General features: G+C 35.3%; 2 protein-coding genes across 2 annotated transcripts in view; one reads left to right on the forward strand and one right to left on the reverse strand.

The window, feature by feature from the left end:
* The window catches only part of LOC121383161 (ER degradation-enhancing alpha-mannosidase-like protein 3), a 33,355-nt gene extending 26,755 nt beyond the window's left edge, over positions 1-6,600 (forward strand). Inside the window, exon 22 of the mRNA XM_041512988.1 lies at positions 339-6,600. Within this exon, the coding sequence (XP_041368922.1) occupies positions 339-1,399 (1,061 nt within the window). The 3' untranslated portion in view covers positions 1,400-6,600. The remainder of the gene's footprint in view (positions 1-338) is intronic.
* LOC121383162 (anaphase-promoting complex subunit 5-like) lies at positions 6,599-27,042 on the reverse strand. Its single transcript, XM_041512989.1, has 18 exons — positions 26,927-27,042; positions 25,130-25,353; positions 24,619-24,701; positions 24,269-24,387; positions 23,558-23,777; positions 23,006-23,063; positions 22,327-22,428; positions 21,582-21,775; positions 20,645-20,726; positions 19,765-19,857; positions 18,985-19,052; positions 18,362-18,475; positions 17,482-17,605; positions 16,927-17,123; positions 15,833-15,952; positions 12,697-12,844; positions 11,082-11,244; positions 6,599-8,419 (listed from the first exon to the last, which is right to left on the reverse strand). Exons 2-18 carry the CDS (start codon positions 25,331-25,333, stop codon positions 8,208-8,210), a joined length of 2,301 nt encoding a protein of 766 aa, XP_041368923.1. The 5' UTR covers positions 25,334-25,353; positions 26,927-27,042; the 3' UTR covers positions 6,599-8,207.
* Between the last annotated feature and the right edge of the window lie 7 nt (positions 27,043-27,049).

Here is a 27,049-nt window from a genome sequence, read left to right on the forward strand (position 1 = left end):
TGAGGCCCCCAAAAGGTGTTAAATTACCCATGAGAATACACTACTGTTTTTATGATGTGGTAACTTTGTTCCTTCAGACGTGGGACGTAGTGCAATGGTAAAGCACTTGCCTAATGAGCGGTCGGCCAAGTGGGCTATTTGTCGTTCCAACCAGTGCACCAGAAACTGGTATATCAAAAGCTATGGTATGTGCTATTCTGTCTGTGGGATGGTGCTACTACTCCCTTGCTATATGTCTGAATTACCAAATGTTTGACATCCAGTAACCGATGATTAATAAATCAATGTACTCTAGTGGTGTTGTAGAACAAAACAAACTTTAACTTTTGTTCCTTCAGGTGTGCTTCAGCCATTGCAACCCGAAGGATCAAAGCCTGCGGAACCTTCCAAGCCATATATCCCCGACCAGACACCTCCATACAACAGCGTGCCACAACGTGGGCCAGACAAAGACATTCCAGTGTCATTCCAAGTGAACTCTCGTCGAGTGCACATGAAGGTCAAGATGACGGAAAATAATCAAGAAGCATTCGATCTTGTGGAGAAAGATGAAGACAAGATTTTGAAAATCCGAGAGAAATCAGATGGTTCTATAGAGGTTTCTTTCAGCATGGATGAGGAAAAAAAGACGGAAGAAACGAAACCAGATGTGAATCAGCTTTATGCAGATCTGATGAAAACACTTCAAGAAAAAACCAATTTCAATGATCTCAGGGATAAAAATGAATACCTGAATGCAATTGCACGCTTTCTCGAATCGTCTAACACAGGTGTTGGGTTGTTCGATTACTCGACTAAAGAATTGATAGAAAAACTCACCTCCGAGTTGTTAACAAAACAGTCCCAGGATATGAAGAAGAGTTCCAAGGACCAGGCTCACTATGCATCAGCGGAAGACTTTGCCGAGTCTGCAGGAACAGAGACACAAGGCAGCAAATCGGAGAAGTCCGATTCTTCTGAAAACACAAACACTGACTCCAGGGATTCCTGGGTACGTGTCCATGCTCAAGACAAATCAAATAACTTTGGAGCAACAATTGACGAGAATGGAGTTTTAATTCTAGTCGATGACTCGCAATCCAGAAAGGGTGAAGTAGATGAGATAAAAACCCAGGACCAAGATTCAGGTAAAGACCTTGACCAAGATTCAAGGCAAAACCGTGAACAAGATTCAGTACCTCACAGTGAGTCTCTTTCCTCCAGAGAGTTTAGTCAGACACTTAGTGGTGAAGGAAGTGAAAATGTTAGGACACACGTGAGTGTGAAAGAGAGTGATTTGTCCGATGGACACGTTCTATCTGGTGATGGTTTAAGGACTAGACAGGATGCTTCATCACATTCTACACAATCTTCAACTGAGTCCAGCACTTCCCAGCAGAAATCCAAAGACGAATTGTAACCACAGAGCTCTTGTTAAAGGCACTTGTTCCTGTGTGTTTTACTTAGGAAGCCTCAGCTGAATTATAATGTTACTTGCTATTTCTTACTCGTTATGCATAACTTGACATCTCTACGTGTGTGCATTTCCCTGTTATGACACCATGGTTCAAATAGTCAGTGAGTGGCTAAAATGTTCTGTTTCCCTGTCACATAATAACCCCTCACTTCTTTGCAGTCCATTGTAATGGGAGGAAATGCACATAGGTAGAGGTGTTATGTTAAGTATTCAATGTCTGCATTTCCTATGTGTTTAGGATTGCTTTGATTTTAATAACACAAAAGTTTTTACCTCTGAAAATTGCACACCTGATCTATTTTTAAACAGAAATGTCTGTACATCATTCAGAATAATTTTGTTAACTGTAAAAATAACAGAATATTTTAGTCCTAACTAATTATTACTGTATACTGATTCCCAATACTAGATTTTGTGCGATATTATTTTTGGAACAGCCTTTTATTGTAGATAAACCTTATTGATTTTATTTTTAAAAAACTTTTCAGTTTTAACATTATAAGTAAAATATATTTGGTTAAAGTTTCAACTTTTTTTTTTAAATCAAAGAATGGAATGTATAAAGTTTCATTATATCATTTATAAATTATTACAAAGTGGATTGCAGTGTAATTCAGATTTTCCCACATGCTGATTTGATGTAATCTTGAGCTAACCATTTTTACAATACCTGGCGTATTTTGTATCTACACTATGTTTAGCAAATTAACACCGAGTTTTAATAAATTAATATACTGATGGAAAACCCCCACAAGGGAACCCATAAATATTACAGCAAATATTTATCGCAACCATAATATCAGAAAGTTAACGGTTATTGAGATTCAATACACAGTAATGACACTTAGTCCTGTATTACATCTCTGTATTTTACAAAAATACAACTACTTAAGTAGTGAATACAATTTGGTCTAAATTACCACATGTTCCCTTATTTCCTTCCATCAGTACATTGTAAGTAATGAAGACTTACACTTCTACATTCTACACTTGTGGAACAAAATTATGAAGTGATCATTGTCTTCATGGGGTGGGAGTGGGTGTGTTAGCATCTCACAAACTGGGAACTTGTCTATTTATGTGGGTATAGACTTTTTTAAAGTAGATCCTTTTAATAGGTTATACATGTAGGACCGAATTTACGAAGCCTATTTTTCTTAAACACAGGCATTTAAGTATAGTAAATATATGTAGTTACACATGTGCAAGTCGAAAACAGGCTTTGTAAATTCGGGCCATAGTCTTTGAGGTGGGGAGTATTGCTTACGCAGGGTTAAGAGATTGCTAATATATGTGCTGTCTATAAGTTTTGCTGGTGTAGAAATATATGTAGGTCACTCAAGTTTTCAAGGCCAAATTCGTTCCACAATAATGCCCCCCCCCCCCCCCCCCCATCCCCAAATACAATTTCATCCCATATTCCTGTATATGCAAGCATGTTGGTATCGTCTTTGAAATCCATATATTGCTCAATTGTACCATATATTAGATTTTTATGTCTGTTGGTGGTGTTGTCCAATGCAATTCTTCATCCTTTAAAAAATAATAAAACAGATTGGGTCCATATTTATGTAAAACACCCATTACAGCTAATAATATTTTCTTTTGAGTTTAAATTGTTTCATTTTGACAAGTTCAGGTTTAAATGGTGTGAAACGAGAACTTATTGGTTTTTTTGTTTTATTTCTGTAATCACTAGTACAAGGGAAGGAGCACTAGTTAATCACTAGTTTTGTGCTTTTTAATTATTAATAAAAGCTTTATAAAAAAACCTTATTATCTACTTGTAAACTGCCAGTCAGTAGCTATTATCAAATGCATGCAATAGTTAAAATCGGTGATAATCATGGTTACAATTTTTTTTAATTCTCCTTTTAAAGTTTTCACTCAGCTTGCTGCACAAAATTCATAAAGGTTAGTCAAGTTTTACCAACTGAACTGTGACCAGCAGGGTTTTTACAAGTAAATAGTCTGTTGATTACAAGCCTCAACTTGTGAAATTATCCGTGATGCTGAAACGAATAAACAGCACTTTGTGATGAATCTTCATTTACCTTGCTGTCAATTATGGCAACATCATAAACTCATCTGCAAGCAGAATTGACTCGCTGTTAAAAAGTATTATTGTTTACGAACAAATTATCGTCTTGCGTAATTTTAGGGTTCAGCAATTTATAGACATATCATTGACCACGTTTTGTGGTTACAATAATTATAGTTAAAAAAAAATGTAGGATGCTTTGTTATACAATACAAAATTATTAACTTACTGTTGGCCAGTTATGAACAAGTTCGATTAGGGCCAAAATCCACACAAAGTCATTTTTTAATAAATAGAAAGTATTTTATTATCTAGATGTACCTATATTTGATAGATCTTTATTTTATTTATAACTGTGATGAGACCTATGTCCACCTGTGATATTTACTGTTTAATGTTGTATATGACTGTTCAGGAAATGCATCAAGTTGACATTCTACAACAAAACAGTTATTCCATGCTACCATCCAGTTATCATGGGAATTAGAAGTTCAACTTTTCTGTTGCTGACAGTGCTACCAGTGTACATGTATATATCAAGGGCTTACAACCAAAACTGTTTGCATATGTTCACATCTTACCAAAATTATATCATATCACAATTTTATTTCTCCTTTTTTATGAGTAGTGATGTTCCATCGATCAATTATAATTGAAAATTGATTAGTTGTGCTCTACTGATGTCATGATTTATTATAAAACTCCGTAATCAATTGTTTTGGGGGAAATGTTCACCAATTGTTCCTAAAGTTTGAATGATGGAATTGTGTACCGTAAATATACTGTGGTTTGGGTTTGTTTTCATGTATAAAGAAAACAGATATTGCATAGGTATTAAATGTAAAATTAGCAGTTTGTAGTCTTTCTCGATGGACATGACAATAGGTGCATAGTCCTAATAATAAATCTGTCTAATGTGCATATAATTCTAATCAATTGTGTAATTGAAAGTTGATCAATTGGTGCAAACCAATTATAATTGGTAATGGATTTCCAACAGATTCCAGACAAACTAAAATTAGTATACAAAGAATAGGAAGGTTGAAAAGCTTTACTATTTGAATAATTTTTAAACACTTTTTCAGATTTTTTGTAATTTTTGAAACATTTAATATTACATTTCTAAAAACCATTATTTTAGACCGAACCAGTTCAGGTTGTCAGCCCTTGATATCATCATGTTGACTAAATTTATGTTTTACTCTATACTGATGGGAAGAAATAAGTGAACAGATGAATAGAAACAACAAATATGTACTGTTACCAGAACCCTCAGTACCATGGTATCAAAGTGTCCTGTTATGTCTCTGTATTATATACAGACTTAACTACTCTAAAGGCGGTGCCATACAATATGAATGTCTCACGAGAGAATAGCCAACTGCATAGCAACCAATGTTGTCTTGTCACAGTCAGCTATTCTCTGGGGAATTCTGGTATTAGACACTCGTATTGTGTGGCGTGGCCTTAATAGTGAATTAAATTTTGTCTTGAATGTTTCCTTATTTCTTTCCATCAGTATTTATTCATGGTTGTAAAATGTAATTTTAATAAAACTAAAACCCACAATGTTTGTATATAAATCTGTAGTATTTGTACATGTGTAAATATTAATTAATCTGTGTATAATGTGTAAGTATAAGTGTCAGAATAGGTGTTCCATAAATTATCTCTTTTTTTTGTCAGCCACGTGTTGTAAAATCTACTTGGCATCATCAATCATGTTCCCAAAACATTAAGCACATCGTCAATAAAAGCACTGTACAGATATTCTGACAATCAACAAAGTTGTGTTAAGATATTATCATCATAAAGATACTGGCAACAATTGTTGTTACTTTTAGAGTAGAAAGACCGAATTTATGAAGCTTGGTTTTTTTAAACCATAGATGTTTAAGTGTTGTAAATGTATGTGGTTACGTGTGTGTAAGTCAAAAACAAGCTTCGTAAATTCAGAAATGTTTGCTGTCTACTCAGGTATTTGGAAGGTGGAGGGTATAGGAGTAAAAAAGAAAGAAAAAAAATTGATTAAATATACTCATTATAAAATATATCACCAAGTGCATATCAGGAAACACAAACACCGACTGACAAATGCCAGCCAGACAGAATGATATTTTTCATTAACTAATCATTGATGACAACTAAAGGTGGTGCCACACAATATTGTGTACATTGTACAAGAACAGCAGATTGCATCGCAGATACAGAAATCACGGTTCATCTTGTCACATGTCCTAACTTAGCTTCAGTATTCCAATAGATAGGATGGTAATTTTCATGGTTCTCCTGAGTAAAAATTAACATGGACGTATTTCATGGGCTTGATTGCCTATCAAATATAGTCGGTCGATTAAGCAAGTATTTTACAAAGAAACAAAATTAACATTTTCTAGTCGAAATTGGGGGGGGGGGGGGGGGGGGGGGGGGGGGTAAAAATAACTTAACAAAACACTAATTGTAGTAGGTATTATTACTGAATTCTTACTTCTATTATGCCATAAAGATAAACATATATACTTAGTATGCATTTTTAAGTCATTTAATGCAAAAAATAAATTTGATTGACAAGTAATACATTGTCAAGTTTCCGTATTTGATTTAAAAAAAACCCTGTTCCATTACATCATATTGTGTAGCACTGCCTTTGAAGCAATTATTAGACATGAACTGCTTAAATTATTTTTGGAGCTGGTGGTGGTTATTTTAATGATTAAAATTATTACATGTCATACGTGTATAACAAAATGGGTGGAAGAATAAAATATATTTAAGTTGTGTGTATATATACAGAGATGGAAGTTTCTGGATTTCTAAATGTTTTTCCATATTGTTTGTCCAAAATATACAATATGGTTTTGGCTGATGCTTTGCCTCCATTCTGAATGGCGTCTGCCATTTTAGATCATTGTGCAAAACTTTAATTTTTTTTATTTCATAACCCCCTTTCATCTCTGATATATGTCCAAATGGATTTCAGCACAAAAATTTTAATACCTTTGATGCAAGATAAAAAAAAAAATGTATGTGTGACTAATGTCAGTTGAACATGTATTATGAAGTATGCGAGTGTGAAAGAATACAATAAAAAAACATCTTGATATTTTTTTCTTATCTTTTTATTCAATGTCAGAACCTAGAGTGACAATACAACAGTTAATTTCACTTGTCTTTATCAAATGGATTCCTATCGTGACAGTTTTCCAGTTTCATTTGGATGTGAGGAATGTGTCCCTTTCTTGCTGAACACAACACACTGAATGCTTAATCGCTTAGTGCTGATAAAAGTTAGTTTGTATTGTTTAACAACCCCACTAGAGCACATTGATTTATTACTCACCGGCTATTGGATGTCGAGCATTTGGAAATTGTTTACTAGTAGTCGCGGAGGAAACTTCCTACATTGTTTCAGTGCTATTAGCAAGGAATCTTTTATATGCACTTTCCCATAGTATTTGACGAGGTCAGGTCACTAAACAGTGTTTATTAGTGGGTGACAAGTGGTGGTTTATTTTACAGTTACTGTTGCCACCGCCACCACCAATGTTTGCTGCCCCCAATTCCCAAGGTAATAAACACCCTCCTAAGTGATAGCTCGATACCCATTCAGTACTCAAGATGATGGGTATCTCTTCCAGCTTTTGACAACAGACAATTGACAGAAGTCTTTTCTTGTATCACTGCCACTAGACTACCTCTCGTGTCACAACACACATGGAATTATCCATGCAACAGCAGACCCAGGAAATAATATAGAATGATAACCTGGACAAACTCCCTCAAAAAAGGACACTTTGAATAAAATTGTAAAGACATTGTTAAAAATATGGACATTTTAATTTGTTATGGGGAATGCCCCTGGTTATCTACCTTGGATCATCTGCACTTGTGATATCACATGAGCCTTCCTCAATCTTGGTATATATAACACTTGAATATGCACATCTTTTCTTTGTAATACATGATCACAACTTATTTATTTTTCCTAACTTGTCAGCCACACCATGGTAACACTCGTGGGCATTTCCTTAACTAGGTCAATAATATATTATCATCCTTGACAGTTTTCCTAATTTCGTCTATCAAGAGTATGGCAACATCAGTGGGAAAGTCTCTCATTTTGCAATGGACTTTTAGTAGCTTGATACCTCACCACATGAAAAAACAACCATTGCTACTTAACTTTCCAAATCTTAGTACACCAAGGATGACTTTGATGTCTTGGTACATTAAAACATGGCAACACCCTTGGGGACTTTCTCTGTTTTGTACATCAAAACAATGACAACCATGGCACTTTCTGCGTCCTGTACATCAAACATAGTGACACCCTTGGGACTTTCTGTCTTGAAACACTGACAAACATGGGACTTTCCCTCGTTTGGTACATCAAAATACCATGGCACCCACAGGACTTTCTGTGCCTTGGTGACGCCCACAAGGTCTGCCATATCTTGGTACCCATGGGACTTTCAGTGTTTTGGTACATTAGAACACGGCAACACCCATTGGACTCTCAGTCTTTATGTACATTAGAACACAGCAACACCCATTGGACTCTCAGTGTTTTGGTACATTAGAACACGGCAACACCCATTGGACTCTCAGTGTTTTGGTACATTAGAACATGGCAACACCCATTGGACTCTCAGTGTTTTGGTACATTAGAACACGGCAACACCCATTGGACTTTCAGTGATTATTGGTACATTAGAACATGGTGACTTCCATGGGACTTTCCGTGGCTGACAGCAGATCGAGTTGTTTGAACTGGTAGGCACACTTGTTCCGCTCTGCAGTGTAGCCAAGATCGTTGAAGAGTCTGGCCTGATAGTACAAGGCGTCCTTTACCCGGTGATTGGCTTCTATCTTCTTGAACAGATCAATAACCTGGTTCATCACACTCACAGCAGAGGCCAGAGCTGAAGACAAAAAACCCCACAAACAATTACAGCTGTCATTGTCATTAAATATTGATGAAATAACAGAACTGAAAAAGGAACTTCTATTATAATCTATATTAAATAACGGCTATTGTCTGTACGTATCAAAAGGGAAGCGGGCCAATGAATTGACATGTAACTCTTTAATGAATAAACTTAAAATAAAAACATAATGGACCGAACTTACGAAGCCTTTAGTTTTTTTAAAAAGCAGGTGTTTAAGCATTGTAAATGTATGTAGTGACAAAAAACAGCTTTTGTTCATTTGGCCCATTAAATTTAAAACCCATACCAACTCAAATAATATAGCATTTGATATACCAGTCATGGGCACTGGTTAAAATGTGAAGAAAAATATATATCAGGGAATGCGTCCACCTTGGGGATTCAGTTCTACACCTTGGATGAGCACTCTACCGAATGAGCTAGATTCCTCCCCTTTATTTCTGACCTACCAGTCCAACCCGACGGGACTATGGGTTTCATCTCTGCCTTTCTGTCTGTTTGTCCATCTGTCCCACATATAATTTTCTGAATTTTTTTTTTCCACAATGCCTTGAGATATTGAGCTTAACTTTTGTGTATATCTTTTTCATGTACTGTTACAGATCAAGTTTTGATGTTTATGGCGATTTATCCATTTTTGACAGTTATGGCCCTTGAACTTAGGAGATACAAAAATATGTTTTCTAGACTTCTTTTTTTCTCAATGCCTCAAGATATTTAGCTGAAATTTTGTATAAAGCTTTATCATGTTCCATTACAGATCAAGTTTTACTTTCATGGACATTTAACCATTTTTTACAGAGTAATGGCCCTTGAATGTAGGAGATCTGGAAATTTGCTGGGCCTGGTAGGGGATATATCTGACTTTAGCAGTACTCTCAGAGAATGCTTGCTAATTGCTGTTTAAATACAGAGCAAGGGCTTGTAACTTGAAACAGTCGGAAGGGCCTACTAAACTTATGGTAGTCAGAAAGCAATACAAAAAAGTTAGGTGTGTAACACGAACCACTCGTAATTTTACTCCTCACCTAGGACCGGTACCAACTTCCAGATTTACGACAAAATTTAGTTCTACCCCAGACCAGTCATAGCATCAACGTAACATTAGTTTGTGTGATGTTAAACCGACGAAGGGTGTTATGATTCTAACCCTAATCAGGTTAGGCAATAGAATTTAACATGCACATTCAGAAAAAGCCGTTGTAGCACACGCCTGTCATGGGCACAGGTGTCGGCTCTCACCTGCTCCTCCATCCAAGACAGGAAAGTGTTAGGGGTATGTGGGAGAGGGAAATGCCTGTGCTGGCATGTGCTAGGGAGTACAGGCAGCCTGACTGGGGTCGGAATCAGGCGAGGTTGGTGGTTTTGGTGCTATTGGATTATCCCATGGGATTATAGTGAAATAGAAACTGTTGCGTAATATCGTGATGGTAATTTGGACGCATAACTGGTTGAATGCTAGCTCGTTGCTGGAATCTTGCCTTCATGGAGGGTGTGGTGGTTTGACTCTCATAGGTGCACTCTTTTAGTGCTTATAAGCACTCAGTCCTTGGGTGACCGTTTTGAGACTGTTCGGAGAAGGGCACTGTCGATTGGTGGGAGGCACCCTACGGAAGTATTGTTGAAAGTCCTTAGTATGACTGTTTGTAATGCCCTTAAAAGGACCTTCATGTCTAGACAGTAATTTATGTTCTCAATGTTGGTCTGCTAACCATAATGTTAACTAGATTATTATATTATATAGGCCAAGCATTACTGAATTGTTTGCGATATTAGAAGATGATCGACAACAAATGCATTGGTCACAATTGCTGTATGCCTCTGCATCTGTAATTATAGTCTTATGTTAATTACGTTATTTGTAATTTATTTAACGACACCTCTGCACATTTGATAAACTACTACTATTTGATGTCTAACATGGTTATTTCGACACTTTGGTCCGACTACTCCTTTCAAAAGTAAGCACGCGACTTTTATATATACTTTCTCATTGACATGGCAGTATACACAGTCTTTGACTTATCGGTCATGGGGAACTAAGTGGAAAGGAAAAAATTAAAGTACACTTGAGGGCGATCGATTCTGCGTCGACCCATCGCTCCTCAAGCGAGCACTCTACCACTGAACTACATCAACCCATCTGTTGTCAGTACGTGTTACAAGCATTTTCTATGGATCTATGGAAACAAGGGAATCCTCTTGTCGTAAGTGTATAAGTCTTTCAAATTACAGTCGTGTCTCCTCTAACTTTACGTTTGATTTACGCCAAAGCTATGTGTGTTTTGGGTTATACTACCAATCTCTTCCCTCAACTGTCAACATACTGTCATGGCGACCACGTAAAACCAAAATATTTACGAGTGCTTTGAGTTACAAGCCCCAAGGACCTAATTCACTAAACTCTCGCAACTCTACAATATTTCAGTGCAATGCAAAAAGACTTACAAAGAGGATGCTTTGTTGTCTAGCAGAGCCTAAGAGACCTTTGTGAATTAGGCCGCTGGAAATAAAATAATTTATTAAACTGTCAGAATTCATAAATACATGCTTTACACACAGGATCACTAAATAATAATTTTTATAGGCAAAATCATGAATATTCATGATATATACAGTATTCAGTACATGTTACCTGAGCGTCGATCTGCTGGAGAGGCCTTGCTAGCTGCAGCCACACAACACTTGGAATACAGGTACAGGGTGCGGGCTTTGTCCAGACAGCTGCCGTGAGTTAACACTGTCAGCAGATGCTGCTCTATTAGGCCCAATGCCTGCTCATACAGTCGCATGTCAAACTGAAATTCAAACAATTATAGTAGAGGTTGCCAGGATCTCCACCTTAAAAGTTAATTTTAATAATAAAATGAAGTTAACACCAGACCAAAATTATTTTGAGGCCAAGTTATAGTCAAATTGCGTTTAATTTCATTTGCAATAACAGCTATTTTAATTTTATAAAAATTATAGAAAATCTTGCTTTTAAAATAGCTTATACGCTAAAAGGAAAAATGACCAAGAGTTAACTTTCTTTAATAGTGAATGGGATGGTGCATATAAAAGATCCCTTGCTGCTAATCGAAAAGAGTAGCCCATGAAGTGGTGACAGGTTTCCTCCCTCAATATCTGTGTGGTCCTTAACCATATGTCCGATGCCACATAACCGTAAATAAAATGTGTTGAGTGCGTCGTTAAATAAACCATTTCCTTTCCTTTCTTTAATAGTGATATAGTTTGTATGATTTTCTTTTGAATAGTGACGCCATTTGTATGATTCCCTCCCCCTCTGCTCTATATAAAAACATTAAAATGTCGTCACATATAAGGCATCTTTGTTTTTGGTCAAAAGTTGGTATGCTTAGCATAGGTATTTGATTAAATGCTTTGCAGCACTTATATGAAAGCAAAAGTAGGCATAACACCTTTTACTAGTTATGGGGAATACAAAGTATACAGTAAAATAGATTTGAACCAAATAGCTCATAGTTCACAATTTAATTATAAAGTTAACCTTTAAAACACCAGTAAGAATATAACTGAGTAGAAGTGGTATAAAATAAGACTCAAGTTGCTAATGCTCCCTTGAAAAAAAACATAATTTCTAAATAATGCTTGCTGAAAACAGTTTGAGAGTGTTCAGGTCCCAAACCGTAAAACACTTTGTTGAATTTTAGCTGTTTTCTGATGCATTTCCACCTGTTTATAGGCACTTAACTGTTTTAGAAATAATAAATGCTTCTTTGGTTTTTTACATGAAAAATACCCATCCAGCTTAAATGAGTGGCCTAACATGCTCCATCACCCGTGCATAAGGATAAAAGCAAACCATTTATGTCTTAGAAGAAACACAATTTGTTTTACATCTTTTACAATAAACCAAAGAAAACCCTTTAACAACAAGTGTTAAAGTTGCCTACAACTGCTGTTAATCATGAAGTTGGTAGATACTAAGTAAGTACCCATTCTACATACAGTTTCAGGACGAGAACTTAACGATGGCACCAACAGCAATTGCCGTCATTGAGATATAAATTGCCATAGGCACTTTTGTGCCATCGGTAAAGCTCCCCAATAATGGCCAATTTTTTTTTTTTTGATGTACATTACTTGCCAGTATATAACATTAGTGCATTTAAAATAAGTCTACATACAGCAAAATAACATTTCCGTTTTATTATTTTGCTGCAAAAGTCTTCTCTTTTTTTTCACTGCCTACAAAGTGTATCAATGTCATAGCCAATGCTGAATACCTGAATGAAGGCCAGGTAAATGGTAGCCATAGCAAGGAGGTAGTGCAGGTGATGTTCCTTGGCTCTTGTGATACAGTCCATCACGTGGGGCAGAGCTGTAGCTGGGTTCCCTGTCTGGGTATACACCTCAACCAGGGCTAGCAGAACACTGAAATAACAATAATTGTAAACTGATGGCGAGTATGTGCTATAATGTGACTGGTTAATTACATGATTCACAACACTGGAATAACAATAATTGTAAATTGATGGCGAGTATGTGCTATAACGTGACTGGTTAATTACATGATTCACAACACTGAAATAACAATAATTGTAAACTGATGGCGAGTATGTGCTATAACGTGACTGGTTAATTACATGATTCACAACACTGGAATAACAATAATTGTAAATTGATGGCGAGTATGTGCTATAACGTGACTGGTTAATTACATGATTCACAACACTGGAATAACAATAATTGTAAACTGATGGCGAGTATGTGCTATAACGTGACTGGTTAATTACATGATTCACAACACTGGAATAACAATAATTGTAAACTGATGGCGAGTATGTGCTATAACGTGACTGGTTAATTACATGATTCACAACACTGGAATAACAATAATTGTAAATTGATGGCGAGTATGTGCTATAACGTGACTGGTTAATTACATGATTCACAACACTGGAATAACAATAATTGTAAATTGATGGCGAGTATGTGCTATAACGTGACTGGTTAATTACATGATTCACAACACTGGAATAACAATAATTGTAAACTGATGGCGAGTATGTGCTATAACGTGACTGGTTAATTACATGATTCACAACACTGGAATAACAATAATTGTAAACTGATGGCGAGTATGTGCTATAACGTGACTGGTTAATTACATGATTCACAACACTGGAATAACAATAATTGTAAACTGATGGCGAGTATGTGCTATAACGTGACTGGTTAATTACATGATTCACAACACTGGAATAACAATAATTGTAAATTGATGGCGAGTATGTGCTATAACGTGACTGGTTAATTACATGATTCACAACACTGGAATAACAATAATTGTAAATTGATGGCGAGTATGTGCTATAACGTGACTGGTTAATTACATGATTCACAACACTGGAATAACAATAATTGTAAACTGATGGCGAGTATGTGCTATAACGTGACTGGTTAATTACATGATTCACAACACTGGAATAACAATAATTGTAAACTGATGGCGAGTATGTGCTATAACGTGACTGGTTAATTACATGATTCACAACACTGGAATAACAATAATTGTAAACTGATGGCGAGTATGTGCTATAACGTGACTGGTTAATTACATGATTCACAACACTGAAATAACAATAATTGTAAATTGATGGCGAGTATGTGCTATAACGTGACTGGTTAATTACATGATTCACAACACTGGAATAACAATAATTGTAAATTGATGGCGAGTATGTGCTATAACGTGACTGGTTAATTACATGATTCACAACACTGGAATAACAATAATTGTAAATTGATGGCGAGTATGTGCTATAACGTGACTGGTTAATTACATGATTCACAACACTGGAATAACAATAATTGTAAACTGATGGCGAGTATGTGCTATAACGTGACTGGTTAATTACATGATTCACAACACTGGAATAACAATAATTGTAAACTGATGGCGAGTATGTGCTATAACGTGACTGGTTAATTACATGATTCACAACACTGGAATAACAATAATTGTAAACTGATGGCGAGTATGTGCTATAACGTGACTGGTTAATTACATGATTCACAACACTGAAATAACAATAATTGTAAATTGATGGCGAGTATGTGCTATAACGTGACTGGTTAATTACATGATTCACAACACTGGAATAACAATAATTGCAAACTGGTGGCAAATAGTTGGGCAGGACATAGCTCAGTGGTAAAGCGCTCGCTTGATGTGCGGTCGGTCTAGGATCGATCCCTGTCGATGGGCCCATTGGGCTATTTCTTGTTCCAGTCAATGCACCACAACTGGCATATCAAAAGCTGTGGTATGTACTACACTGTTTGTGGGATGGTGCATATAAAAGATCCCTTGCCGCTAATTGAAAAGATTAGCTTATGAAGTGGCGACAGCAGGTTTCCTCTCAATATCTCTGTGGTCCTTAATCATATGTCTGACGCTATATAACCATAAATAAAATGTGTTGAGTGCATCATTAAATAAAACATTTCTTTTCTTTCTGATGGTGAGTATGTTCTATAATGTGACTGGTTAATTACATGATTCTGCAAACATCAAATAGACAACACCAACAAATCTAGTGACTTCATTAAAAAGTGGTGTTGTTAAACAAATGGGACAGGCCAAGTAAAACTATAGGTTTCATCTCCGTCCTTCTGTCTGTCTGTCCGTCTGTCCCACATATAGGTTTTTTAGAATGTGTTACAGCAGGATATGTGTTACAATGAATGCGTTACACTAATGAATGTGTTACAGCAGAGAATGTGTTACAACAATGAATGCGTTACAGCAGTGAATGTGTCACAACAATGAATGTGTTACAGCAGTGAATGTGTTACAATGAATGCGTTACCCTAATGAATGTGTCACAACAATGAATGTGTTACAGCAGTGAATGTGTTACAACAATGAATGCGTTACACTAATGAATGTGTCACAACAATGAATGTGTTACAGCAGTGAATGTGTTACAACAATGAATGCGTTACACTAATGAATGTGTCACAACAATGAATGTGTTACAGCAGTGAATGTGTTACAACAATGAATGCGTTACACTAATGAATGTGTCACAACAATGAATGTGTTACAGCAGTGAATGTGTTACAATGAATGCGTTACACTAATGAATGTACCACAACAATGAATGTATTACAGCAGTGAATGTGTTACAACAATGAATGCGTTACACTAGTGAATGTGTCACAACAATGAATGTGTTACAGCAGTGAATGTGTTACAATGAATGCGTTACACTAATGAATGTGTCACAACAATGAATGTGTTACAGCAGTGAATGTGCTACAACAATGAATGCGTTACACTAATGAATGTGTCACAACAATGAATGTGTTACAGCAGTGAATGTGTTACAACAATGAATGTGTTACAACAAATACCTGCACTCATAGTCTGGTGATACTTCCTTTTTCTTTCTACTGCTCTCCTTCTTTAAAATACTGTGCAGCTCAGATGATGCTTCTGTTACCTCACCCGTTTCCCGCAACAGAATGCCATGTCTACAAAACAGAATGCCATGTCTACAATTAACAAAAAAATATCACAATTTCATAATCCAATATTTTTTCAATCCCGCAGCAGCTGTACCTGTGACACTTTTAAAAATGTTTTAATTATTATTTATAATATTTATTACAATTAGCCTGTCCCAGGTTAAAAGAACCCAAAATGAATTAATGTTCACGATACCACAGCATGAAATGTATATTGGCTTGTGGGTGTCAAGCAAATGGAATGGAACTTTTAAATGGGGAATTCCCTTTTTATTTTTACTGCAGTTAGTGCCTTTTAGTTACTGACATCATATATAATTTATAAATTATGTCACATCATATTTGAAACATTGCACAAGATTGCCGCAGAGTATGATTCTTAATGTTAAGTAAATCCATGAAAGGAGTATTAATCATAGATTTAACAGAGTTGTTATGACGTTAAATTAAAAACCGTTTTTGTAAAACATAAAAGAAGGTATGTAATAAATACAGAACTTCACATATGCTGTTTTTGTTTCCTATTTATTGCACTCGTTTATTTTGCACAAGTACATACCACTCGTGGTATATATTTTTGCGCATAATAAACTTGTGCACTAAATAGGAAGCAAAAACAATGTATGTAAAGTTCTGTATATGTACTATAAAAAGGAAAGAAATGTTTTATTTAACGACGCACTCAACACATTTTATTTATGGTTATATGGCGTCAGACATATGGCTAAGGACCACACAGATATTGAGAGAAGAAACCTGCTGTCGCTACTTCATGGACTACTCTTTTTGATTAGCAGCAAGGGATCTTTTATATGCACCATCCCACAGACAGGATAATACATACCACGGCCTTTGTTACACCAGCTGTGGAACACTGGCTGGAACGAGAAATAGCCCAATGGGTCCACCAACGGGGATCGATCCTGGACCGACCATGCATCAAGTGAACGCTTTACCACTGGGCAAAAAAGGAAAAATACCTGAGATTTGCTTCATCTTCATTTAAAGCTCTCAGGTTGAGAACAGCCTGCTCCGCCTGACTCCACTTCTTGTTGTAGAGGTTTCTGTCAAACAGTATCACCTGTTCACAACACATCCAGATGTGTGCGTACTGGGATTTGGCCGGAAAACGGTGTCTGGCATTGCCAACAAGGTCCAAAGCGGTCGTGTAGTTACCCTGATAAAATTTAAACCATTAAATGTGGACGTTCACATAAGAGAAAACAATTGTGCTAATCCATAATGAGTCCTTGACATTCAAACTTTCCTGCACCTCCAACAAGAGTACATCTATAGTATGTATTTTTTACCAAAATATTTTAATGAAACAAATAAACAATTAAAACAAATCTATATATTACAAAGTGATATTTAGCACATTATGTTGTTAAAATCATTTTAAAAATTAACCTCCCCCACTTCTTCTTAATTTTGCCAATGATAGGGGTTATTACTCTTGAGAAAAAAAAATAATCAAAAATTGAGTTATGTGTCATACAATATTAATGGAACTATAATAATCTCCATGTATTTACCTCATCTTTGTGGTGCAGTGCGAGATTGCACAGAGCTATACAGACTGACTCTCCGTTATAATAAACCATACTTTCTGAGGTATCCAGGTTCAAAACCAGTTGACTGCACATGCTGGAACATTCTCTGTATTAAACAAGAATTCCACAAAATTAAACTATGAACTTATTTGGTGTCACTTGTAGTTGCTTTCATAAATGTGCACCTTAATGCAAGTTTTAAAAAGATAATTACAATTTTAAAAACTTTAAAAAAACTTAAACGAAAGAAAGTATTATAGTTATATTTGTAACATGCACTGAGATGAACATTCATAGATGAAACTATAAACCAAGTTTCATTGATCTAGAACTTAAAAGTTTGTAAGACATTGGCCGTGGTTTGTGCCATCCTGTCTGTGGCATGGGGCATGTAAAAGACCCCTTGCTGCTAATGGGAAAATGTAGCAGATTTTCTCTCTAAGGCTATACATCAAAATTACCAAATGTTTCACATCCAATAGCTGATGATTAATAAATCAATGTGTTCTAGTGGTGTTGTTAAACAAAATATTTTTTTTACCTTTAAATTACCTCTAACTAAATTAATAATTTTGACAAATCCAATGTTTTTCTGATCATTCTGGGGTTTGTACTAGCTCAAAGTCCACAAAAGGTTACGTACGTAGAAAACTGAAAGTAATCTAAATAAAATACCTTTCCCTAAACAAGTCAAAACTAAATGTATTCCCAGTGTTGGTGAGACTTATAAAGGAAGAATATTGTAAGGTGATTATTCAGGGCTCCCCAACCCTGACATGACCTATTTTCTGGGGATAATAGAGAATTTGAAAAACCCCCCAAAAAAAAACAGTCAAAACTAAATGTAAGTTAAATAAACTACCTTTTACCATACATGCTCCAAAGGGCTGCTTTCTGTGCATAGCTAATACACATCAACCCAACGAGAGAGTGCTGACAGTTGAGAATGTCACTTTTAACCAGGTATTCAAACACACTGTCAAAAGACAACAACAAAAACACACAAGCATATCAATGAAAAGAACTAACATACAATAAGGAAGTTAGAACTGTGTAAATTTGAAGATGAATAAGATTAATAAATATATTTTGGTGAGATTTATACCAGAAAAGCACTTTGTGTATGTAAATTGCACCAGGTAACTTATAATAAATTCAATATGTAACATTACACTAATACCAGGTATTTAAATCTGAATACATTAAACAAATTTCTATATAACAAGCATTGTCAGAGTAGTGCTAAAGCAATACATGTCCCCTACCAACAAATATCCTAATACGAAAACACAAAGTCACGAAAACAAATTTTCATATATCCTAAGTTCAAAGGCCATAACTCTGTCAAAAATGGGTAAATTGCCATAAAAATCAAACTATATAAATAAAATCTGGACAGATGGACAGGAGAGGGAGACATAATCTTAGTCAACTGCAGGAGGACCGGTAGGGGATTAATAAGAAACAGATCTAGAAATTACTAACCTAGATGGCTTTGCTGTTGTGATGGCATTGTGTTTTGCTAAGGCTTGCACTCCCAGTGATGTTAGATACTGCAAAACAAATATGCAGTTAAATAAAGTTACAAACAATGAAATCTTTGTTTACCAACATTTCTGCACATTTTAACCTGTAGCTGTTTGACGTCTCACATATCTTTGTCTTATAAACAGACTCTGATTGTGCACCATACCGAAAAAAACTGATTTTCTTTGAACATAGCGATCTTAACGCAGACTGAGAGATGGCTACCCATTAAAAATTATAACGAGCAGAAAATAAAAATGGGTAACGGAATACTTAAAAAGAGGAATCCATTTTATAACGGAAAATAATCATGTCTGTTTTAAAGAAGCTGACCACATACTACCACACACATGATGCTTGAATGTCTCTGGCAAAATACAACAATATAGTGTTGGGAATCGGTTAAAATATCACCAACAATCATCAACTACAATCAGTTTACACTGACCAGAAATAGAAATATCTTAACTATATTAGGACCATGCACCTGTTGCCGTCAGGCTTAGCCATTTAAACTATTTACTTGCCCAACAGTGAAAAACACCTGCCATGAGCATCGACCTACCGTATTCTAGAAGGAAGGAAATGTTTTATTTAACGACGCACTCAACACATTTATTTACGGTTATATGGCGTCGCGACCCTATTCTTGAAGCCCTGACTTATTTCATCTTTAATATCTATTCAATATAATAATGTTTGATATCAATAATTTTAACTGGAAGTATTTTCTCTTACCGGCAGAGACAGCTCAGCACTCTTTGACACCGATCGTTCCATTAGGTTTTTTGTGTGAGCGACATTATTGTCCCCTAGACGATGTAGCCAGCACTGACAATTAAAAATAACATAATAAAAAGATTAAAATCAATGTTTTCATTCATCACAGAAAGAGAAAATAAATATACGAAAACTATAAATTATTAAATATTGATTAAACTAATCTGAAATTAGCAAATTACCAGTGCTACAAGACAGTGCTACAAGAAAGAAACGTTTTATTTCATAAAGCTATCAACACATTTGTTAAATTTATGGCATTGGACAGGTAATGAAAATGAGCTACTCTTCTTGATAAGCAGCAATGGATATTTCACAGACATGATAGTACATATCACAGCTTTTGTAATACCAAATGTACAGCACTGGTTGGAATGAGAAATATCAATATTATTAAAGACATGTCAAAATATTTAATATCAATTTCAGATCTTTCCATTTGAAAACAGCAGAATAGCTTTTCTAATAATAATTCCATGGCAAAAATTTCAAATAAGTAGAGCATTTCCAAAAAACCCACAACCCCCCCCCCCCAAAAAAAACAAATGGAGAAAAAAATCACAAAAAAAGAAAGAAAGAAAGAAAAGCCCTTTTAAAGTGAAATAATGAAAGGTAAGCATGAAATACTTTCCCCCTCCCTTTTCATATGAACAGTCCGCATGCACAATTCACTGCTCGCCTGTCATGGATGGGCCTCAATTAATACCTGTTCCAGCGATCATCTCATTTGTTAATTGATCATCAGCTTATAGTAATTTCACTTATATTATTGACAAAAATATCAGGTTGTTATTAAGGAAAAATACAAAATAAATTGAAACTTGGATAATAGAATCACCAGTGCATGCTGTAAGCAGACATGATCATTCTTCTTCTGAGCCATGCGTATTGATTCCTGGAGGGCTTCCATTGCCTCAGTCCTTGTAGTATAAAAAAAGAAACCGTTTCAAAATAATATATCTCTGCAATATATAGCATCTGTGTTGTAAGACCTTACTGTTTAAAACAGTTTTGAGCTACTGGAGAAAACAACATGATTCAATAACTGTGTAATATGTTCTAAAGTTTGTAAAAATATGGAAAGCATTACAAAATGTTCTGACAGGTGTTGTCTTAGCCAAGATTAATGCTTCTTACAGACTTACTAATTAAAAAAACCCACATATCCAGGATTTATATTGAAAGTTTGTCTTGTGTAACTACACCACTAGAGCATTGATTTATTAATCATCAGCTATTGGATGTCAAACATTTCTGACATATAGTCTTAGTGAGAAAACCTGCCACATTTTTCCGTTAGTAGCAAGGGAACTTTTAAATGCACCATCCCACAGACAGGATAGCAAACATCATGTCCTATGATATGCCAGTTGTGGTGCAATGGCTTGAATGAGAAATAGCCCAGTAAGCCCACCGATCCTAAACTGACCATGTCTCAGATGTGCAGTTAACACAGGACTACGTCCTGCTCCAGCCCTTATATTGAATTACCTATCTCACACAACCAGAAACTATAGTTCTTCCCACAGGGAACGCCTTTCATCATACTATGGAATTTACTACAAGTTATTTATTTCTGAGCTCACCATTTTCTAAATTACACACAAAACAAGTATTTTGTTTTGTTTGTTTCCAAAACACTTTTACTTTTCTTTTTACGTCAAACCAGATTATTTAGAAAAAATATTTTTGTAGGAGGATGAGACGGACTGCAACTATGAGCTATCATGTCTTTGCCCTTCTAGTTGTTTAAACGAATGTTAAACAATACCCACTTGTGACCAAACCGATAAAGAAGAACTGCCAGATTTAATGCCGCGTATCTGCGTGAAACATCCTCGTCCTGCCCCTTGCCCGGAGTGGCACTTTCCTCCGCCATGTTGGCACTACGGTTGAAGTAGTTGTACAGATTGTGCAGGGCAGTGCAGTATTCTTTCACCCTCAGACTGTTCAGGTAGCTCAGAAAATACTGCACAACACAAAAGCAGACATTTATAGTTACACTATTTAAAGGCCTGTTTAAAGAATGATATCATCGATGTCAAGCCAATATCAATATAAATAAGACTTTTCAGTTATTTGCAGTAGGTGTTTTTTTCTACTTTTAACAAAATTACTGATATTTAAAAAAATAAATAAAAGATTTGTGAAAATGCATGCTTTTGAACTAAAACAAATTTAAAACAAATTCAAAACAAATAGAGATCATAGATGACTTACTAAGACGTTTAGGAATATGCATTACTGAAAGATTGGAAATAACAGTGGAGATGGGGCTCTATATTAATTTGATTTTCAACTAGGGGTGGGGGGGGGGGGATGCATTATCTTCAGAGATGAGACTGCCAGTCCTGTGAATAGTTAGTTAAACTCTCTTACTTTTAAGGTAGTTTTCCATAAATCCAGAAAAAATATTGTCATACCAGGTCAGAATGTTACAGATATCAATTTAAAGCATGTAAACTACAGTTTGCAATTAAAGTAAACAATAATAAGAAGAAAAAAGATAGTTATATTTACAGCTTCTGCCATATCTGGCATGTCCCTTAACAGAGCAGTTATCTTTTCTTGAAGCTTCCCAGGAGGCAATGCAGCTTGTTCATTATGAAGCAACATGAATGCCTGAAAATTCAAATAATTCATAAGTAATCTAAAATAAGGCTGGTCTTATTTTCATGTTTTTGTTTGTTTACTTGTGTTGTCATTTTAGACCAGTTACTGTCATCTAAACTTATTGCAAAAAATATCAATGTCAAGCTTAGTTTCACTCATTTGTGGCAAAACATCTGGACAGTATAGACCTGCTACCATTATTCTAATAAAACTAAAAGACAAGTTACTGAACACCTGGACAATAACAACTATTTTAAAAGTAATAATAAATTAAAAAAAACCCCAACGTAAAATGTTTATTTCATATTTGTGATACAATAGTTGTCAATTTCTCAAAATGACTATAATATGTCCCACCATTGTTGTCAACCTAAAATATGAACTAAAAATAACATTTTAAACTCAAAATTCTCAGTTATTATTTCACTGGAAAAAAAACAAAAACAAAGTAACTTCATGTTGTTCTGTTAATATGTATGACTACTTGGATCAATGGATGTGTAAAATGGCAGGGAATATCAATTATGGAATGCATTGCATGCAATTTAATGCATGTTGACTTGTATGATGTTAGCATGCCACTTACCTGCTGTGCTATAAAATATTCGGCTTGTTTTTGAGAATAAAATCCTCCAGGAACAGTCCTTAGGGAAAAAATAAAAGGAAAAAGAACCTTTCTAAATTAAGTATTTTAAATAGCTACTAAATATAACATAGCTATATTCTACAGAACAATCCAGGAACTACAAGAAAGCTATATACAAATTCTTAGTTTTCATAACAGAACTGTACCTAAACATAGTTGCATACTAGAGCTATGAATACACCACATCTGGTTTAAATGTGTATATGTGAACATATATTTGTTATGGATGTATTACATATAGGTTTTCAATAAAACGAAAATCTCAGGTCGATTGCAAATTCACCTATACAAGTTCAAATAACCAACTGAAAATTATTCAAGTAAAATGTAATTTTTTCATAATTCTGGTTGAGAAGACAGACAAATTAATGAATGTTGATTGCAAATTCACCTATACAAGTTCAAATAACCAACTGAAAATTATTCAAGTAAAAGGTAATTTTTTTCATAATTCTGGTGGAGAAGACCGACAAATAAACGAATGTCACATACTCGCTAGGAAGGTGAAGGCCATCAAATGACTTGCCCAGTCCACTTTTGGTAAGAGGTTCCATCCCAGATAAACTCATAACAGATTCCGTCATTGACTTTGCCAGTTCAGATTCGGCCTCTACGAGGACACTGTAGTAGGCCTTGACCTTGCTGTGAAAGTAGGTCACCTGACTAAATGACAGCTTGTTAAATGCCAATACCATACGTCTTATAAACAAACCTGCAAACAGAAACATGCCATTTAATGCTGTATATACAACAATAATTCGATTAATCTCGGTTCAAGAAAATCACCGTTTTAGGCCCTTAGTTCAATGCACCGTTTTCCTATTTATGTACCATGGTTTATTTTGATTTTTATATATATTTTTTTTTTTACATGTATAAACGTTTCTGCACTATGCCAACTGGATTCCCTTACACCTAACATGTTTACATGGATGACGGTGACTCTAGGTCAAATTGGGATACTGTACTGAACCTGCAAATTTACGGCATGGTAAATGTTCTTTTTCTAGTCAATTATTTTACAACTGACCATTAAAAATAAAGTGTCTTACTCTTAAAAGAGTTTATCAAGTACTTGTGGAAATTGGAAAGCATTGTGAATAAATCAAACCATGGACCAAATATTGAAATAGAATCAAAAATATAAAAAACCTAATCGCCCCCATCCCTATATGAAACGTGTCCCGTTTAACGGATGGTTACCAAAAACACTGCTTTTCACAATCTGTGGATCATCGGGAGGCTCCGGGAACACGAGATTGTTGACAAGTTCAAAGAAATCCATCAGTGGTTGCACACCTTCTTCTGAAAACTCCTTCAGTCTGAAACACACAAATTATGCAGAATACAGCTGAATTATTTCAATAAATGAACTTACAGATTAAATATCTGCAGCTCAAACATGGATTTATTACCTCATGGTCGACTGGTAAAAAAGAAGAAGAAGAAGAAAACAAAATGAACCAATGACAATGATTTAGGCTGTAGGTATCATATATCTATACACTGAGAAGGTGATAAACAAAACCCTACTTAGACTTGGTTGCTCCTACCTGGCAATGAAGCCTTCATAGAGACAGGGCTTGAGAATGGGTTCCAGTCGTTGTTTGAGGACCACAAGCTCAAGATGAAGACTCTGATCAAAGAAAAGAATATCTGATTAAAAACCTTCTTAAACACCAAAACTGTACATATTTAAATACATTTTAGATTAAATTCCAATTATTTTACAAAATTGACTGAAATTACTTTTATTACGATCCACATTAAAATGTTCATCATACCCGTAAAATATTTACGAACAGAACTTAATAATTTGCTTGAATGATCTGAACAAGTATGCCTGTACCATTTGTTAAGATCTGTTTTGTTCAATGACATCACTAGAGCACATTGGATGTAAAACATTTGGTAATTGTGACATATAGTCTTAGAGGAAACCCACTACATTTTTCTATTAGTATCAAGAGATCTTTTATATGCACCATCCCACAGACAGGATAGCACATACCACAGCCTTTGATATACCAGCTCTGGTACACTGGTTGGAACAAGAATGCATACCTGTAACAAGTCGAGCAGTGTCGTCATGAAGTCTCGTTTCTCAGTCTCAGAAAAAATTGGAGGATCCAGAGGATCTGGCGGTTTCTTCTGCTGCTGGTACTCATAGACCAGCACAAGCAAAGACAGCTTGTGTGTCGTCACCTGCTCTTTCTGAACCTTTTTGCCTAATGGGTTGAATGTAAACAGATCTTGTGGGACTGCCATAGCTTTATTTTGTTAAAAACCTGAAAATAGATGAAACAAATGAAGAGAATTTTGTGATTATTTCTCCTGTGACGAGAACAATGCGGCAATGGGCTCCATCAGAAAAGTGTCAATTGAAAATGGAGAAAATTTTCTCATTTTTAAGATACTTCACCTGTCCTCAAACAAATACCCTTGAGGACAGGTGAAGAGGAAAAGAAATGTACTGTATTTCCTGACAAGTTTCTTCCTGTAGTGTGTGTATTATACATACATTTTTTATCAGGGAGCTCGAAAATAGTCGATGTAAAGATATTTAATGTCAAACATAGCATTGGTGTTGTACTAGAGCGAGAATCTTTGACTACCATTCGTTAGGCAGTGATTGCACAATATATATATAAATTGGTCTCTTATGATAACTGTCCAAATGTCCATCTATAGTCCATCTCATTCTTCTACTATTTTAAATGTTTTTTGTAAATAATTTCAGTTTGGTTTAACATAAGAAGAAAAGTAAAAGGTGTTTTGGAAATAACACAAAAATACTAAAACAAATTGTGTGCAATTTAGAAAATAATCGGCTCAGGCAGAAATAAATAACGTGTAGTAAAGTTCATAGCATGAAAAAAGCATTCCCTGTGGGACAGACTGTAGCTCTCTTACTGTTCGAGTACTCGGGCTAGAGAATAATTGATTGTAGTTCTTAACAATGTGCTTCACACTTTAGTATGTGCAATTTGTGTCATTGTAATAGATTTTTCACGATTTGTGTCTTGACAAAATGTGAGTAAAATCTATCAGTAACTAAAGGAAGGAGAATAATTTATTGTAGTTGTTGTGGTTCAGATGTTTAAGACCCAAAACACACTGGATTTGGGCTTGGCAAGTATAGAGCCAGTCCAAAATGAAACATGTTGAATCGAATGTACAAAACACACCGCGTCTGTGCTGATGTCAACTACAGATCTGGCAACAGATGTCACAGAATATGCCCTGTATTTTCACACTGCCAGACTGGAAAGGTATATATTAATCAATGAGGATTTCTCATGCTTATTGTTGATGTTTAGATTTATAAGTAAATTTATCTAAAGATATAAATGCATTAATATATATATATATATATATGTTGATAACACATTACAGTTACAGACCCAGATGTCAAAATACACCAGACATGGCGTCTGTGCCACACTCGCCAGACCCAGTGTGTTTTGGGCTTATAAGGCTCCTTCCAGTCACAGTGTTCCACTATTTTGATAAACTAAAACTTAAATGCATAGCAAAGAAAAAAGTTTGTATTTATTGCATATATATAGGAGAGGTCCTAAAGTCTGAACAGTAATTAAAGGTAGGATTTAATTTATCGTAGTTGTTAACAATTTGGTTCGGACTTTTGTACCCAATCCTTTTCAAGGCTTTTGTTGTTTATTTAAGTTTATGCAATAAATTAAAAATATATTTTCAATTAATCCAAACAAAAAAGTGGTGTAAATTGTATATAGGGGGCCTAGCTCATAACATCATTACATTGAAGCCATTGCCATATTTTCCTCAGTTCAAGTTAATTTGGGATTTTTTAGTGTTCATCAAATGATCAATTACACTTACAAATTACAAAATTAGTGTTCACATTTCCCACAAATTCGACCGGTTGTTCTGTTAGCAGTTAGCATTACAGAAAAACCAGTGCGAGTCCCCCATTCCACTCCACGAGTTGTCTCCCTTAACATT

This window comes from Gigantopelta aegis, chromosome 10 (genome assembly GCF_016097555.1).
Source record: "Gigantopelta aegis isolate Gae_Host chromosome 10, Gae_host_genome, whole genome shotgun sequence".
Lineage (NCBI taxonomy): Eukaryota > Metazoa > Mollusca > Gastropoda > Neomphalida > Peltospiridae > Gigantopelta > Gigantopelta aegis.